Source organism: Lupinus angustifolius, chromosome LG13 (genome assembly GCF_001865875.1).
Source record: "Lupinus angustifolius cultivar Tanjil chromosome LG13, LupAngTanjil_v1.0, whole genome shotgun sequence".
NCBI lineage: Eukaryota > Viridiplantae > Streptophyta > Magnoliopsida > Fabales > Fabaceae > Lupinus > Lupinus angustifolius.
Genome location: NC_032021.1, coordinates 12,158,921 through 12,172,008, shown reverse-complemented (window position 1 = coordinate 12,172,008; position 13,088 = coordinate 12,158,921). Strand labels below are relative to the sequence as shown.

Sequence of the window (13,088 nt, the reverse complement as noted above, 5' to 3'; positions counted from 1 at the left end):
AGGTCGGGATGCTTCGATAGACTCGGTCGAGTGCTCATCGGCAACTGGCCAGGGGGCCTGTTACTAAGCTCGGGTTTTTTTGGGCGGGATTCGGCTAATAGTTGGCCTTGTTGATGTATAATCTAGCTTTGGGTTTGGATCATTTGGAGAAGTTGTTGGGTGGTAGGTGCTTCTGGTGTTGGGTTTGGGGGATGACTTCGACTTGCTTGCAGGATGGTTGTACTAGTGCTGGAGGGTCGATGGAAGGAGTATCATAGGATGGTTGTAATAGTTGGCCTGATTGGTTTTGCTTGGTTGAGGGGTTAAGCTTGGTTACGGGTGGTCACCATGTTGTAGGTAATCCCCAAACGACACCAATGTTCTTTTATGTTAATCAGGTATGGTTAGAATCGAGTGTACAGTTGAGCAGCAGAAATCAGGAGCCTTGATCATAGTGTTCTCTAGACCCGTCGGGGGAGGTACCTAAAAAGGTTCTCCGACGATCAAGTCAGTGTGTGATTTTCTAAAGAGAAGTGAGAATAAATAAGAGGGAAGTGAGAACAAGAGCAATGAATGCAAATAATAAATGAATGAATATTATCTGATACTTCATATGTGGGTCTCCTATTTATAGAGTTTGGAGCGACTGACATGACATCCGGCCATTGGCTAGTACTTGGTGGATTCGATAGAGGTATGTCGGGGGGCAGGTAGAATGTTAGCGGCGCATTAATGACGAGTTAGAAATGCATTAAAAGTGAGTCAACGATGCATTAATGGTGAGTCATAGGCATTAATGACACTTGTAGTGAGTTCAGCCCGCCCCTAGTGTGTGAACGAGAGATATTCATTTTGGTTATGTGTTTGGGACGAGTTTGGAATAACTCGGATTTATCTGGGGTAGAACATCTAGTTAATAAGAGATAATAAAAGAAAATTAATCATGAGGAAAATAATAATTATGTAAATTTAAAACAAATATTTTATGTAAGTTGTAAAGAGATTTTGAAAATTAATTATAATTAGACTGGAAATATGTGAGATTGTCTATCATAAGCCTATTACCTTACCTATAATAGGTTAAATTAGATTTTTGTTTGTAAGTAAACCGGATTTAGACTTTTTAGAAAATATATTTAACTTAAGGTCAAAATTTATGCCTTCTAAAAGACTTACTATACCTAATAGGTCCACCTATTTAATCATATCATATATGAAGTTTTAATATAAAAATGTATAAAAATATAATTTATTTTTTAGTGTTAAATGATTATATTTAAAATTAGACATGTTACTCTATTTAGACAAACATCTTGATATATTTAAAGGCATTATATCACAATAAACTTTAAATAGGTTAATATGTCATACCATACTTTTAAATTAGTTTTCAAAAAATTAAACATGTAAAAATGTAGGCTTAGGTTGTTTTATGCTATTTAGACTCGAACTATTTAAAGCAAAATCCAACTTGATTATTTTCGCCGATATTGTAATACATGAATGAGGTCTCATATTAAATATTATGTATAGGGTTGGAGAAAGATTGAATTTCGAGATATAATAATGCTTAAAAAAAATCTAATATTATATATATGGAGTGACTCAAAATTATCATATAATTTTTAAAAAAATAATAAACTTGAGTCATACAAGCATAAATGATTAAGATTAAAAAAATTAGTGACCACATGAATATTTATAAAAAACTAAATTACATTGAAACATTCTGAGTTTTAGTGAAATTATACAAACCACTCATCTATTATTTACACCTACAAAAAAAATTTGTTTTTTTTACACATCTCACACTGACTACCCTCTATGAGAAATAAGTGCGACTTTTTGAACAAAAATGGTGATACATGTAATTAAGTTATACAAAATATGATATATTGTGGAAACAAGAATAAATAACAATTGAGTCAATACATTTCCATTATTTTTATTCGTTAGAATATAGTATAAGAGTGATTTAAATATGTCCTTAAAATTATTTATGCATATTATATTGAACCAAAAATAATGAAAATCTATTGACTCGTATACTATTTGGAGATTGCTCTGCAATATATCATATTTTGTTTAACTTAATTACACTTATCATCACTTTTTATTTAAAAGATTATACTTATTTATCATGCGATGGTAGTCAGTGTAATGTATGTATAAAAGTCATAGTTTTTTTGTATGTGCAAAAATGGAGGGGTGATCTATGTAATTTCACTAAAACTCAGGGGGTTTGAGTGTAATTTACTCTAAAAAATTATATTGGTTATCTTTTAATCTTAACCGTTAATCCAATAATTCATATTAATTGTTTTCATTTTTTAACCAATGTATATATCTAAAATTTATTCTTATTTATTTATAATATAATATTATAAATTCAATATTTATGTACATTTAGTATCAAGTTCTTTTATAGTTAATAAATCATCAACAGTCTTATAATGTAATAAAATAATCAATAACTAATAAATAAATAAAGAGAAAAATATATGAATTAAAAATATATGAATTTTATATGTTATTATATTATTTATGATTGATATCTAATAATTATTAGTTTTCTAAAAATATTAATACAAATCAATTGTTAATAATAATCTTAATGTGAGTGCAAAGATGATATAAAATATCTTTTCATTATTAATAGAAATGATGATGACATAATAGGTGGATAGCTTAACGGAAATTGCAACACATGTAGTTGCACTCAGCAAAGTGCTCCTCCTCCTTAAAGGGCCTTCGAATCTTATCGCATCTCTCTCTCTCTCTCTCTCTCTCTCATCATTCTCTTCATCCTTTTCTCTCCAAATTCTAGGTCACACTTTCACATATACCACGAGGTTTGTTTATTCAATCCAACTCCATTGATTTCTATTTCATGTTTTTGTTATATATTTATTATTCACGATTTCTTTTCATTTATGCGTGTAAGTAGTTAATAGCTGTTTCAATCGAAACCCACTTGGGAATTCTTTTAAATTTCAATTATTTTTGCTCAGATCCCATCATGACTGATCCTTATGATTGATTATTGTGTTATGGTGTTGTGGGTCGTTGGTTTTAATAGTTTGTTCATCATTTCTAACAATGTTTTGGGTTCTGGGAAATTTATTATTTTTTTAATTTCAAATTGTTTCAGATTCAAATCAAGTGTTAATTTGGGGTTTGTGCTAAAGTCCTAACATAGTTTCTATTTTGGGTTATAATTGATGTGAGGTAATAGTTGATTTTGATGCGGAGGATTGAGAGGAGAGTTTTCAGTGAATGAAGAATTGTGAATAGAGAGTTGTGGTTTTGAATAAATAAAACTAAAGGGAAGAAAAAAAGAGTAGAAAAATTAATGCTAAAATGATAAGGTCACTTTGGTTTATTTTAACCACAATTATGAAGTAATTTATATTGCAGATGTAGTTAGAAGGAACAAGAGGCAATGTGAATTGGATGTTTTTTTGTTATTTTTTTCCCTCCAATAGGTGTGGCGAAATTGTGATGCTGCCTTGGGTTTGTTTTGACTTTAATATTGAAATTCTATTGCTTGGTTTATTTTTTTTGGGTTATCAACCACTAAACCTGATACTTTTCAGAAAGCATTGATAATAGTTATTAACCTTTTGACACATTTCTTTCCATTCTCTCTGTCTTCTTTTACTGTTCAAACTCCTAAACCATTTGAAAGCAACATATATATGTCAATGATGGATATGTATTGTTTGTAATAAAAATTCTTTGAAGTGCTTCGGGATGAACTCCGGAATAAACAAATATTTGATTATATATTTAAGAAAGGGTATCGGCGTATCGATAATAAGTGCCATAAGGAATCAATGATAGAAGATCTTTTACTGAAAAGTGGTGTATACCAATATATTAGGAATTCAAAAATTGTAATATTCAATAAAATCCTTTAATCTTTGATTTCTTGACCAGTACCATTAGGGCACCAGCTAGCATACTTGTCTTTAGAAAATGTACAAGTAAAAAAATATGCTTGAAGTCTCTTTATTTTTCTAATAGTCCTTTGGACATATCTTTATAAGTAATATCTTGCCACTAAGTGTATGCTATTGGTGGGTCATCTTATTTTTGTCATCACAATGTACTAATCTCATATTTTCGGGTTTAAAATGTGCTGCTAGCTTTATATGAAGTATAGGTAATAATGATGAGGGTGAAACAATTTTCTGAGGTTAGCTATTCAATCTATTTGTTTATTTTTGATAATGTGTCTAATGCCTAACCTACTTTACAATATGCTCATAACAAGGGCGTAATTCTGGTATATGAATGCTTATATATGTGACGCTCCTTATCTCAAATCTTTCAATTTTCATGCATATTGGTTAATTACAATGTTCTTTCTTCCCTTACTTTGCATGCTGTATCCTGCTCTCAAGGTACCAGCTTGAATTTGACATAAGAATTAATGCTCATTCAAAAATTTAATGTGCATCTTTTCTTTGTTTACTAATATGCTCGTGTCTTATTTTTGGCGTAAAATGCAGCAGCTGAAGGCCAAAAGAGCCACAATGAGTCTAGCATGTCTTGTTTGCCATAGCGTGGATGCTCCGTCACCTTCACATTCTTTCCGGAGTTATTCTGTTTCAAGTGCAGAAAATGAAGGCAGATGTAATGCTATTACAGCTTGCTTAAACAAGAAATTATCTCTCCCGCCACCTACACGCCACTCTTTTATTGCACCATCATCATCGAAAGTCGCCCCACAGCCTAGCGTTTCGAATAACAATGGGATTCCTGGTACACCTAGGCTTGTGCGAAGTCGTGCAGTGACAAGGGATCGAGTACGAGATTGGAATTTTGATCAAGTTCCAATGGAGTCCTAGTTGAAAAATGAGATATAATATGACTAGGGAGTTTTCTTGTGGAATAGTTTAGAGCATGATATACTTATCTTCCTATTTCTAATGTTGTTATGGGTGCAATTGAACTCTTGTGTTTTTCTTGTAAAAGAGTTCAACCATTTGTAACTATGAAGAAATTCTAAGGTGAGACATATTTTGTTTCTAGTTGTTATAGTGCTTCTCTTCCCATTTACAAATTGCAAATTGAATTTATAGTTTTTCTAAGAAATTGATAGCAGCTATAAATTTGCATGAAAAAATTGTTTACTTTTGTTTTTTGTTTTGGTATTATCAAGGGTATCTCCCTAGTCTATGGTTAAGGAACTAATCATTTCGGGGTGCGTAATTGTCGGTTTTAAACCTTCCAAAGTAGTATTGTATTGCTTTTCTCCTGCAAATAAAATGTGATTAATATTTGGAACTATGTTTCCTTGCATTAGTGTTGGGCCTATGGTTTTGCTGTACTCTCCTTTCTTGGAAGCCCAGCTGAATTCATCTTACTTGATTTTATTCACTTTCTATAGTATTTGGTTTTATTTATTTTCTACTTATATTTTTCTCTATTGAAAACAAATATCTTTTAACTATATCCATTTCAAAATTATGATTGTTTTACGGTTCTTTTTTTAAAATATTAATGTTTTAGAAAGTGGTGACTTAGTTAGAATTTTTGTTTTCAATTTTATCCTTATTTAATAATTATATGGATAATTAAATTAATGTTATCTTAACTAGTGTTATGAACCAACAAGACATTGGTCTAGTGGTGTATGGCTCTGTGAGATTCTCAAGGTCGATAGCTTGATTCTTGAGAGCGACATTTATTGGGAGAGACAACCACGAAACCCGAAAGAAATTAATTCATTACCAAAAAAAGTGAATGGATTGGTAGTATAAAAATCCAATCTTATGATAATAAGTCATCCTTATATGAAAGACATCATATCTAATTAATAATTATTTAAATATATAATTATATATAAGAGGAGATTCATTTATTCTAAGAGTAAATTTAAAAAATTTAAATCACATTTTAGCAATTAATTATAGAAAAATCTAATGATTTAAATTAATGAGTAGAGGTAAATTATTATATATATATATATATATATATATAAATATAAGGGAAAAAGATATATACACCGACGGTGTAAAAGTACACTGTCACGACATCATTCACCATTGATTTTTAGTTATTATTGACTTTTAAATAAAAGTATTGCAAATGAAAGATGAATGATACATTGACTGTATATAAATCTTTACGGTGCATATATTTTACACTCATATAATAATTATACATTAAACTTTCCCTAAAACACTATGTGGTTTCCCAAATCTTTCTCATTTGTGTGATACTTATTACACAATTTAAGAAAGGAAAAAGATATATACACTGACAATGTAAAAGTTTTTTACATTGTTGATTTTTAATTATTATTGACTTTTAAATAAAAGTATTGCAAATGAATAGTGGATGATGCACTGACTGTGTATAAATTTTTACACTGTCAATGCATACATTTTACACTGATTTAAGAAACCCCAAGACGTGTATCTATATGAAAAGCTTCATGCACCAGCACCACTCACTTGCAAGGTAGTTAAAATCGAGATTTTACATAAGATCGGGAGGGGAGTCAAAGATCATAAACGTAGGATCGTAACACGACTCGTAAGATCCTACTTATTAATATATAAGTATAAACTCATATATATATATATATGTGTATATATATATAATAGGTTAATTTATTAAATAAACCAATGTTTAAAAGAATAAGATTAAGCTAGTAAAAATCCTCATATTACAACCCAATCCTTATTTTTTGATATGCTAGCTAAATAGAATAAATTAGTAAAAGAACCAAATATTTAAAGAAAAAAAATAAGATTGGAAAAAAAAACTCATATTAGAGTCCAATCCTTATTTTTTGATATGCTAGCTAAATAAGATAAATTAGTGAAAGAATCAGTATTTTAAAGAATAAAATTAAGATTGTAAAAAAAACTCATATTACAATCCAATCCTTATTTTTTGATATACTAGTTAAATATGATAAATTAGTAAAATAACCCATATTCTAAAGAATAAATCTGATTGTAAAAAAACCCATATTTTAAAGATTAAATCTGATTGTAAAAAGGCCCATGCAGCCCAATCCTTATTTTTTCCCTAGGGTTGCCCATTAGGGTTTCCTAACTTTTCCCTTCAGCCGTTTTTCTTCTTCTTCCTCTTTTCAGCCGTTTTTCTTCCTCCCTTCATTTGAAACATACCATGGCTGCTGTGTGCTGGATCTCAAAACCAGAACAAGAAGTTCTGATGATCTTTTTGTGTTCCTATCTTTCTACTTCTTTCATCCATCTTACGAATCAGTGCTAGATTGAGAGACAACAGAGATGGAAAGAGGCAGAGAAGAGTGAATATGGGATCGACGGGATCGTCGATTCAACCGATCCTACGCTCCAACACGACGATCCCACACGATCTCATGGAGCCGTGTCCAGAACTGAGATCGAGCACGGGTTGGGTGTTGAAGTTCGTAAGATCGGACGATCTCACGAGTAAGCTCGCGATTTTGACTTCCATGCTCACTTGTTGTCTTAGCTTGAAAACATTAACCCCTTAGTTTTTTGCAATCTACAACCAATCCATATCTTTTGCTTTAAACCCTCATAACCATTGTCATCTCTTATTGCTATCATCGCATTAAAGGTGTTGACAACATCATTACCATCAACAATTATCTGTTTCTCTCTCTAACCTCAACCCACTGCATCTCTTTTGTTTTATATCATTAATAAGCTAATAATGATAAACAAGTGCATCTTCCAAGTATAAGTTACACATTATGTAATTAATACAAGGGAATAATAGAGATATTTAAGTCGAAATCTAATAGAGTTTAAATAATTTCTTAATATGTGTGAAGTAACCTTAAACAAATATCATTCTAGAACAAATATAAAAGATAAAAGAAAATTGAGAAGGAAATTACCATTTTAAATCAACTTTAAAAGTTCGTTAACTACTCAAAATTATTTCTTTATATAAAGTTTCAATGGTAGGTTGAAATGAAATTTTACACAAAAGTATGAGTTGATTAAATGACAGTTTTAAATTATTTTCAAACAGTATAACTTGGTAGTCAAATTGTCCTCATAAGGTATCACTTATTAATTATATAATTAATGTTTCTAAACCTACATATATAAAAGCAAATAAACAGAAAATAATTTTGACCATCAGAAAAGAAGAATTTATGAAATTTAACATTAGAATAGAAGAAGAATTCACAAGTTCTAGTAACTTGAATGTTTGAAAACAAACATTTTCAATAGTAAAAGAGTAATCAACAATTTTGAAGATTCAACATTTCAAGTCCATGCTTCAATAATACAACTAGAAAATTGGTAAGGTCTTATCAAGAACAAGTCAAAGTCTTATCTTTCCCTTTGTCTATAATAATCTAATTCTCAGAACCAAACACTGAACCAAATATGAACACAACAAAAACATCATCTTCAGATTTTCACACTAATTAAAGAGAGAGAAAAAACATCAAACATGTTCCTCAAAACCCACTCTTTGTTCCTCACCTTTCTTTTCATCACCGCCGCCACCACCACCACCATCGCCGCCGCCATCTCCCCAGGTTCTACTCTCTCAGCCTCTAACATAAACCAAACATGGTCCTCACAAAGCGCCACTTTCTCTCTCGGCTTCGTCCCCGCCAACCCACCCACCACCCCTCCCACCTTCATCGTCGCCATCGTTTACTCCGGCGGCTCCCCCGTCGTTTGGTCTGCCGGAAAATCCGCCGTTGACTCTTCTGGGTCGTTCCAATTCCTCCAATCAGGATCCCTCCGCCTAGTCAACGGCTCCGGCGCCACCGTGTGGGACTCCGGCACCACTGGCGCCACCTCTGCTACTCTTGAAGAAACCGGAAACCTTGTTCTTTCAAACAGCACCGCCACAGTCTGGTCAACGTTTGACCAACCAACAGATACTATTTTACCTTCTCAGAATTTCAGTGTTGGTAATACTCTCAGATCTGGTTCTTACTCTTTCACTCTTCTCAATAATGGAAACTTAACTTTGAGGTGGAATGATAGTGTATTGTTCTATAATCAAGGGTTGAATTCTTCTGTTAATGTTAGTTTAAACAAACCTATGTTGAGTTTACAATCTATTGGGATTTTGCAACTTTCTGATGCAAAATTGAGTACTCCTGTTGTTGTTGCCTATAGTAGTGACTATGCCGAAGGGAGCAATGTTTTGCGGGTTTTGAAATTGGATAAAGATGGGAACTTGAGGATTTATAGCACTTCTAAGGGTAGTGGAAGTTCTACTCCTGGGTGGGCTGCTGTTCAGGATCAATGTGATGTTTACGCTTATTGTGGGAATTATGGTATTTGTAGTTATAACGATTCGAATCCGATTTGCGGTTGCCCGTCTCAGAATTTTGAGATGGTTGATCCGAATGATAGTCGGAGAGGGTGTAGGAGGAAGGTGAGTCTTGATAGTTGTCAAGGGAGTGCGACTATGTTGACAATGGATCATGCTCAGTTCTTGACTTATCCACCTGAGAGTGAGTCACAGGTGTTTTACATTGGTATATCGGCTTGTAGAGGGAATTGTCTTTCGGGATCCGGTGCTTGTTTTGCTTCTACTTCCTTGTCTGATGGCACGGGACAGTGTTATATAAAGTCGGAAGATTTTGTCAGTGGTTATCATAATCCAGCATTGCCGAGTACTTCTTATGTTAAGGTTTGTCCTCCAGTGGAGCCAAATCCGGCACCCTCGTTAGGGGAGACCGCTAAGGAGAAGAGTACAGGTGTACCAGCTTGGGTTGTTGTGGTTGTCATTTTTGGTACCCTTGTAGGTTTGGTTGCCTTAGAAGGTGGGCTATGGATTTGGTGCTGTAAGAACAGCAAGAGGTTTGGTGGATTGTCTACTCAATATGCTCTACTTGAGTATGCTTCAGGTGCACCGGTTCAGTTTTCATACAAGGAGCTTCAGCGCTCGACAAAAGGGTTCAAGGAGAAGCTTGGAGCTGGTGGTTTCGGTGCCGTGTACAGAGGAGTTCTAGTGAATAAAACTGTTGTTGCAGTGAAGCAACTTGAGGGCATTGAGCAAGGTGAGAAACAGTTTAGGATGGAAGTTGCTACTATAAGTAGCACTCATCATCTGAATTTGGTGAGGCTCATTGGCTTTTGCTCGGAAGGGCGCCACAGGCTTTTAGTTTATGAGTTCATGAAAAACAGTTCTCTTGATAACTGTCTGTTCTTGTCAGAAGAACATTCAGGAAAATTGTTGAATTGGGAGCATCGATACAGCATTGCCTTGGGCACTGCTAGGGGCATCACATACCTTCACGAGGAATGTCGTGACTGCATTGTCCATTGTGATATAAAACCTGAAAACATTCTCTTGGATGGTAGTTACATTGCTAAAGTCTCAGATTTTGGCCTCGCCAAACTTGTAAGTCCCAAGGACCATAGGCACCGGACCTTGACAAGTGTGAGAGGTACCAGAGGATATTTAGCTCCAGAGTGGATTGCAAATCTTCCTATAACATCGAAATCCGACGTGTACAGTTATGGCATGGTTTTGCTAGAGATTGTGAGTGGGAGGAGGAATTTTGAAGTATCAGATGAAACAAATCGGAAAAAGTACTCCATTTGGGCGTACGAAGAGTTCGAGAAAGGCAACATTGATGCAATTGTGGACAAAAGATTAGCTGATCAAGAAGTTGATATGGAGCAAGTTGGAAGAGCGATTCAAGCAAGCTTTTGGTGCATCCAAGAGCAGCCATCTCAAAGACCGATGATGAGCCGAGTGGTCCAAATGCTAGAAGGGGTAATGGAGATTGAGAAGCCACCTGCTCCAAAGTCAGTGATGGAAGGACCTGTTAGTGGAACCAGCACATTCATAAGTAGCAATGCCAGTGCATTCTCGACGGTTGCAGCTTCACCCCATGTTCCCTCATCGTCATCATCGTTCCATATTAGCAGCGTTTCGACCTTTGCCTCGGGAAAGAACACCGACAAAGCCACTTCATCCCTTTTACAATCAGTACCATGATTGAAACCACTTCAGTTATGATTAAACACAAGAATAAACTCAGTAATATTCACTTGAGGTTTAATGCTGGAACAGCAAAAGTAAGCTTTGCTGGTCAATTTTCATGTATAATATGGGAGCACATTTTCTGTCCCAAACTTTTTACCATTCTATGTACATTTCTTTTTCATTGGTCAGAAATGTAAAGTTAATATATATTTAATTTATGTTTTATTTGTCTGACTAATGAAAAATTAGGGGCATATGGAGTAATAAAGAGTTTAGGAGAGAAGATGTGGCTCCGTATAATATGTTATTCTATTGATAATATACTTTGTATATTACCTTTGTCTTTCTTTTTTCATGATCATTGTGTATCAGTTTAAAATAGGGGATTGCATATCCAGAGTTGCAGCCATCAACTGTATTCAATTCCTTAACCTATTGCTTAATGTATATAGCCATATTATGAAGGAGTTTTATTTCTGTACTATTGAAACTTATCAGTTCATTGTTTCAGTGTCCCATACAATTTATGAACTTCATCTTAGTAGAAAGATTATTGATATTTATACATAGATTATTATTTGGTTAAGTTAATTCATCAAAATGTGAACTGAAATAGAAATTCTTTCCATCATAGATGGAATATGTTTGTTTTTGGGCTAAAACTTTAATCTTTAATTTCTTCAAAAGGATCATTGATTAGCCAGTTTTATTTTAATTATTAAAGGATTTTTGTATTAACAAACAATTTAATGAATATTAAGTGGTGGTTGGCTGATATTAAATTTATGTGGAGTGAGGCATTTCCAGCTCCGGAAGAATGAATGCAAAGGTGTGGTGTTAATTTGAGAGAAAAGTCTCAAAAAATATGATTTCACTACACATACCCACTTTATATATTAGCTATTTAAGAGCTATTACATGATTGTCGACCTGCTATTTTTTAATTTAATAGATTTAATATTTTATATTAAGAGGGAAAATATATGCACCTATGTTCTAAGGGATTTTTATATTGTCATTACACTATTTATTAATTATATTTGATTATCATTAGCTTTTAAATATAGATAATAGAAATGAAGTTATTGATAAAATACTAACTCTGCATGAAATTTTAAAATGACATTGCATATATTATAATTATATATTAATATTTAATAAAAAACATATAGATTAAAAAAATAGAAGATATAAATAATGATATATTTAGTTAGTGTTCATCAATCCACATTTTTTAATTCATAAATTAGTTATACTATACTTTCATAAATAAAAGTTATAAATTGAATTAAATAATAATATAAAGTTTACTGTACATTTAATTTTTGGAAAATAATAAGGCATAAGTTGAAAAGTATAAATTATTAGTAAGAGTAAAATAAGACAAGATTAATATATAGTATAATAATCAATGAATATAATATTATATTATAGCTAGGGTAGAAATTTATATACAATTAGTAGAATGTACTCCTTATTTATATTACTTATATTCAAAGAGTCATGATAGTTAAATATGAATGAATAAAAAATTATTACACTATGTTTTTTTCATATTCAATCTCCTTATTAATAGCAAGAAGAGTATAAACAGATAAAGATATAAAATATGTTAGGATTTTGTTAACTTATATTTATTTTTTCCTTAACCTGAGCAGAAGGATAGGTAAACCTGTCATTAATTCTAAGGATCTAACCCAAATTTGAATAAATATTTAGTCCAAGACAAAAAGTGAAGAAATAAAGTCAAGCATTCAGAAGAAAGAAAGACTAAAACAAGGTTTGAACGGGTAAAAGAAAGGGAATGTTTCAACATAAAAATACTACAGGTTTTGTCCAGTAGAAAAAATGGTCATGAAAGGGAAATTTCAACTAAAATTAATTTACATGAGGAGAGTAGAATAATCTTCACAATATATTTTCTAATCTTCACAAGCCCAACTACCACCCATAAAAGTTTATAACTCCTAAGTTTTAAAAAGTGTATAAGAATCAAAACTATTATATTATAAATCAATCACAATAAAGTATATTTATTACTCAATTTAATTTGAATTCAACTACATTAAAAATATAAATTGAAACCCAGTCGAATTCAAATAATTTTCCAAAATGAATCAAAATCAGTAGTTCTGTTTGAGTTTCCAATTTTCCATTTCAAT

The 13,088-nt window shown here is 32.4% G+C and overlaps 2 protein-coding genes across 5 annotated transcripts in view; both read left to right on the top strand.

The window, feature by feature from the left end:
• LOC109325420 (G-type lectin S-receptor-like serine/threonine-protein kinase At1g34300) overlaps window positions 1-11,048 on the top strand; it is a 25,640-nt gene extending 14,592 nt beyond the window's left edge. Inside the window, exons 1-2 of one of the 2 annotated variants that reach the window (XM_019557791.1) lie at window positions 8,341-10,952; window positions 10,997-11,048. In XM_019557791.1, coding sequence (XP_019413336.1) covers window positions 8,419-10,938 — 2,520 coding nt within the window. In that variant the 5' untranslated portion in view covers window positions 8,341-8,418 and the 3' untranslated portion in view covers window positions 10,939-10,952; window positions 10,997-11,048. Of the gene's footprint in view, window positions 1-8,340 lie in introns of those variants that run through there. The other variant, XM_019557790.1, reaches the window with a different exon arrangement.
• Window positions 2,681-5,015, top strand: LOC109325422. Of its 3 annotated transcripts, none has more exons than XM_019557795.1 (3): window positions 2,681-2,753; window positions 2,789-2,831; window positions 4,497-5,015. In XM_019557795.1, exon 3 carries the CDS (start codon window positions 4,518-4,520, stop codon window positions 4,830-4,832), a length of 315 nt encoding a protein of 104 aa, XP_019413340.1. In that variant the 5' UTR covers window positions 2,681-2,753; window positions 2,789-2,831; window positions 4,497-4,517; the 3' UTR covers window positions 4,833-5,015. The 3 variants fall into 3 exon arrangements, with proteins under 3 accessions (XP_019413340.1, XP_019413339.1, XP_019413338.1); XM_019557794.1 differs by having other exon boundaries at window positions 4,494-5,015; XM_019557793.1 differs by lacking the exons at window positions 2,681-2,753; window positions 2,789-2,831 and adding an exon at window positions 4,257-4,385 and having other exon boundaries at window positions 4,494-5,012.